General features: G+C 36.2%; 1 protein-coding gene across 1 annotated transcript; it reads left to right on the top strand.

Moving 5' to 3' along the window:
• The first annotated feature begins 445 nt into the window (after positions 1-445).
• On the top strand, positions 446-4,533 carry LOC105115727 (Major facilitator superfamily protein). The gene is made up of 19 exons (XM_011012716.1): positions 446-1,024; positions 1,259-1,321; positions 1,418-1,507; positions 1,597-1,656; positions 1,757-1,822; positions 1,927-1,992; positions 2,095-2,170; positions 2,312-2,376; positions 2,460-2,552; positions 2,641-2,721; positions 2,838-2,922; positions 3,008-3,054; positions 3,148-3,210; positions 3,309-3,368; positions 3,458-3,511; positions 3,595-3,654; positions 3,791-3,905; positions 3,995-4,421; positions 4,455-4,533. The coding sequence occupies exons 1-18, from the start codon at positions 818-820 to the stop codon at positions 4,108-4,110; spliced, it is 1,467 nt and encodes a 488-aa protein (XP_011011018.1). The 5' UTR covers positions 446-817; the 3' UTR covers positions 4,111-4,421; positions 4,455-4,533.
• The last annotated feature ends 566 nt before the right edge of the window (positions 4,534-5,099 follow it).

Genomic DNA, 5,099 nt, shown 5'->3' with positions numbered 1-5,099 from the left:
TTGATTTTTTAACAAAAGTTGATTTTTTTTTTAAAGAAAAAACTACCATTCCATGAAAATGAATACAAATATAGTAATACCCACGGCAGTGCCATGATCTCATTAAACAATTTCATTAATTGATAAAAATCAATTAAACAATTTTAGATCAAACTCCTTTTCTATTCAACTATAAAAAATGTTTTTTATACGTCAAAATCTCATTTCAGAGATGAGTACATTCAACCTAACATCTTTTTTCTGTAAAAAAAAATGGGAACGCGGAGGTGGGAATTATATGGATCCACGTAGGAGGCTGGTTATTTTATTTCATTCAATTCAGAGCCGTCAATTCATCCACAGAATTATAAAAAAAATCATGGCAATATTCCCGACAGAGGATTTTAACATGCAATGCAACTTGGTTTAGAAGCTCCAATGGATATTTGTAACAGACGAATTAATAAATCCATGGAGATGGGCTGTTCATGATCACCACGTCAGTGACAGCTTAATCCCACATGCTTTAATTTGACCTCGCTAGCTAGCCAGTTTCCTTTTTCTTAATCAATCATGCGCTTCTGGCAAATATTGTAAATATCCTGGTATGATCCCATGCTGATGTTAGCTAGCTGGTGCTGCGATATCTTACATGCATATATACCCCGTCAGAAATCTTATTTCCTCACACTCCCATCTTTTAAGTCCTTACTTGCAACCCTAAAGGTCTCTTTAAGAGTCCTGAGTTGCAAGTCATTGTGTCCTGACTTGCAAGTTGTAGGGTTATAATCTTTCCCTTGATCTACCTAGCAGTTGGAGATCGAGCTGGGAGAGAGAAATGACGATTAAGCTACAGGGAGATGTTGAGCAATGTGAAATCATTGGCCTTGAAGACTTGGAAAAGCCATTGATCTTGGAGGAGAAAATTGTTGTGATTAATGATGATTATGAAACTGATCACGATCAAGAGAGTACTGGATCCATTGGGATGGTTTTGCTATGCACATTTGTTGCTGTTTGTGGTTCTTTTGAATTTGGCTCTTGTGTAAGTACTCTCAACCTCGCTCTCTCTCTTTTTGTTTGTGATATCAATCAAGGATTGGAAAATGGAGTTCCTGGTTTAAGAGATGTTCTTCGTTTACTAAATGGATTTTTTCCTTTTCCTTTTTTTTGTGGCCTTTGATTTTGGTTAGGAACCCACAAAACTCCCCCCCCCCCCCCCCCCCCCCAAAAAAAAAAAAAAGAGGGTTTGTTTAGCTTAAGTTAATTATTTTGGCAGGTGGGTTATTCAGCTCCCACGCAATCTGCAATCAGGGAAGACCTTACTCTCTCAATAGCTGAGGTTGGTCTCGTTTTTTATCCTTTTTTTTTTCAAATAAGAAAATATCACATTATAATCTATCTAAATTGAGTCTAATTTTCTGATCAAATCTTGCAGTACTCTATGTTTGGCTCTATTTTAACCATTGGTGCAATGTTTGGTGCTATCACAAGTGGCCGGATTGCAGACTTTATTGGTCGGAAAGGGGTGGGTACTCATCTAAAATTTTAGAGTTCTGGTAAAAGGTGATTAATTAGCCTCCCAATTTATTTAATTAATGGTTGCTTTCTAACCAGGCAATGAGACTGTCAGCTTGCTTCTGCATCACAGGATGGCTAGCAGTCTTCTTCTCTGGAGTAAGTGCTTGGCAATTCATTTCCAACCCTACAATATTCAACATCCATGGAGTTAATATGCTGACGATCCTTTATTTTGCTGGTAATTGTCCTGATACAGGGACCTTTTTCACTTGATGTGGGAAGGATTCTAACAGGATATGGCATTGGAGTTTTCTCTTACGTGGTAATTACTTTGTTGTTGCTATCCTCTTACAAAACCTTCCAATCTAAATGTACAAATTTTTTATAGTGGTTTATGATGATAATACATGTCTCATGAAAAATCAGGTTCCAATATTTATAGCGGAAATAGCACCAAAGAATCTCCGTGGAGGGCTCACCACATTAAATCAGGTAATTAGACATCATAAAGTAGTATGATATCAACTTCAAAAATGATGCAAGTGTAGTCATTACTGACTTTTTTAACCCTTCGGCATATCTATTGCTTTATAGCTCATGATCGTTACTGGCTCGTCCACTGCATTCTTAATTGGATCGGTTATAACATGGAGAGGACTAGCTCTAACTGGTAAGTTGAAGCCCTGCAAAAGATGATACTGTTTCTTCGATGTTGAATTCTGGGTTGAACTGAAATACCAAAGAAAAGTGTAGATTCTGTTCCGGTGGTTTTGCAAAGGGCTGAATGTCATTTTTGAAAATGTTTTGCAAGGTCTTGTTCCCTGCATTTTCCTGCTTGTTGGTCTATGTTTCGTTCCCGAGTCTCCCAGATGGCTGGTAAGCTTATGTTTCATTCAAGCTTTGGCTGCTCTTACTTTGTCAATTTGGGAGGGAGGTTTAACTAAAACCTATGTATCCAGGCAAAAGTTGGCCTCCAGAAAGAATTCCGAGTTGCACTGCAGAAACTACGTGGAAAAGATGCTGATGTTACTCGTGAAGCTGCTGAAATCCAAGTACTTGCCTTCAACAATGCCATATTACTAGAAACAATTTCCGTAGAAGAGATTTGTCTTATGACTGACTGTTCCTGTTTCTTGACAGGTTTACCTTGAAAATCTTCAAGCCCTTCCTAAAGCTAAACTTCTCAATTTGTTCGAAAGCAAACACATTCGTTCTGTTATTGTAAGTAACTGTCTCAAATGTTTAGTAATTCAATCCTTACGTTTACGTTGTTATCCACAAAAGAGATTTTGTGTTTCTGACGTCTTACAAGCTTTGCACTTGGTCATGATGTTCAGATTGGAGTGGCTTTAATGGTTTTCCAACAATTTGGAGGAATTAATGGCATTGGATTTTATGCAAGCGAAACCTTTGCTTCAGCTGGTAAATAAGTTGCATTGACTGTCTTACTTTGTTGCTTTAGTTCCCAGTCTTCGCCGTTGTTCTGAATTGTTTATGTAAATTGCAGGACTTTCTTCAGCAAAAATCGGAACCATAGCATATGCTTGCATTCAGGTATTTAATTTGGAAACTTCTCAAAAAAATAAATATAAAAAAGGAGGTAAGTTTTTGTTTGAGAACCTAATCCATCTAAAAATTGATCTGCAGATCCCAATAACCATGCTGGGAGCAATTTTAATGGACAAGTCTGGGAGACGACCACTTATGATGGTGAATAAATCTGCTTAAGAACTTCTTACCTAGCAAAAATATTAATTTAGGGAGACAAATCTCTTACCGACTAACAAATATGCTCTTTGTTCATGAAGATCTCTTCTACTGGAACATTTCTAGGCTCTTTCTTAGCAGGAATTTCTTTCTTTCTCAAGGTGAATCACTTGAATGCATATTTTGTTCTTCCTGTGAATCCTGTCTGCGTTCAAGGTCTTATTCTGTTTCCATGATCTTCGTGATTCAGGGGCATGGCTGGTTGCTTGACTGGGTACCAATATTAGCCATCGCAGGAGTGCTGGTAAATTTCCTACTACATCACTGCTCATTTTGTTTACCGCAAATCAAAATCTAACAGTCTGCTCATTTTCCCTATGGAATCAGATTTATGTATCAGCATTCTCAATTGGAATGGGAGCAGTTCCCTGGGTGATCATGTCTGAGGTAGCTGTTTTTACCTGCCAAGAAAATTGATAAACATTTTAGTCATAACTTTCTGCTTCGAATGGAACAGGTTTTAGCTACAAGCTATGGCAATACAATGTTTTTTTTTTTAATCTAGAACTTTTTCCTGTGGCAGATTTTTCCAATTAACATAAAGGGGATTGCTGGGAGCTTGGTGGTGCTAGTGAACTGGTCGGGGGCCTGGGCAGTTTCTTTTACCTTCAACTTCCTCATGGACTGGAGTTCCTCAGGTAAGCCGGAACTCCTCAAATCAGGCACAAAATACAAGTTACGTATTATGCGTTGTCATGGAACTGACTTCATGGTTTTCACTTTTCAGGTACATTCTTTGTGTACTCGGGATTCTCAGTGCTGACATTTCTTTACGTGGCCAAGTTTGTGCCAGAAACCAAAGGAAAAACACTGGAAGAAATCCAGAAAAGTATCAATTCATAGAGAGTAGAAGGTTTTGAAGGTTGAAGGGATGCTTGATCAGGAGATTCTGTGAAATTGTTGTGTGATTTTGACTCAACCGCAGTCCCTCTTCGGAGGCGAGAAGGCCAGATTCTTAACATGGCATGAAGACATCAATTCTTTGGGATAGATGCAATATTCAAAATTTTATTTTTATTTATTTATATATATATATATATATATATATATATATATATATATCAGGAAGTATATAGATCCAGTACTGGTAGTCTGGTATCTTCTCGTTGTGACAACTTTAGATGGATGTGCTTTGTATTCATGTAGAAGAGAAAGTGAAGGAAACCACCAATTTCCAGTTCATGAAGAAGAATTTCCTTGCAAGCCTAATTCCACCTTTGCTAAATGATATCAAAAGGCGAATGCCATACACAAATTTCTTATCCAGAACGAATCCTTCGTTTAGTAATTCCAACCATGCAAAAAACACAACGGTGGAAGATCATCATGTGTTGGGTGCCCAACATAGGTATTTCATGAATAGGCTGTTGGCTTTTTTAATACTATACACCCAACAGAAATAATAAAACATATTTATTCAGTAATTTTTAGGATTTCAATGTACAAATTTAATGTTTTTTAAAGATTTATTATTTGAAGATGTAATTTTTTTTGGTTTTGAATAATTCTTTAAAGATTAGTTGTTGCAAACCATAAGTCATTTAATTCTTCAATGTCTTATAGTAATCCACATAAACTACTAATAAAAAATCTACTAATAAAAAATCTCTTATATCCCTACCTAGAAGAGAAAGATTGCTATGCTTAAAGTGTTAATTCTTTATTTTGTGACTTGCATAGATTTTTCTATCTAATAGATAACTACACAAAAATAAGAGGCATAATTAACTTGCTATTTATAAAAAAATATAAAAAACCCTATAAATTAATAAAATATCAATTTCTTCCATGAATAATATCCATGTATTAATTCAAGAAAATTTTAGAAATTA

Source organism: Populus euphratica, unplaced genomic scaffold, assembly GCF_000495115.2.
Source record: "Populus euphratica unplaced genomic scaffold, PopEup_1.0 scaffold770.1, whole genome shotgun sequence".
NCBI classification, from domain to species: Eukaryota; Viridiplantae; Streptophyta; class Magnoliopsida; order Malpighiales; family Salicaceae; genus Populus; species Populus euphratica.
The sequence above is the reverse complement of the archived record's forward strand: the minus strand, read 5'-3'. Positions and strand labels throughout refer to the sequence as shown.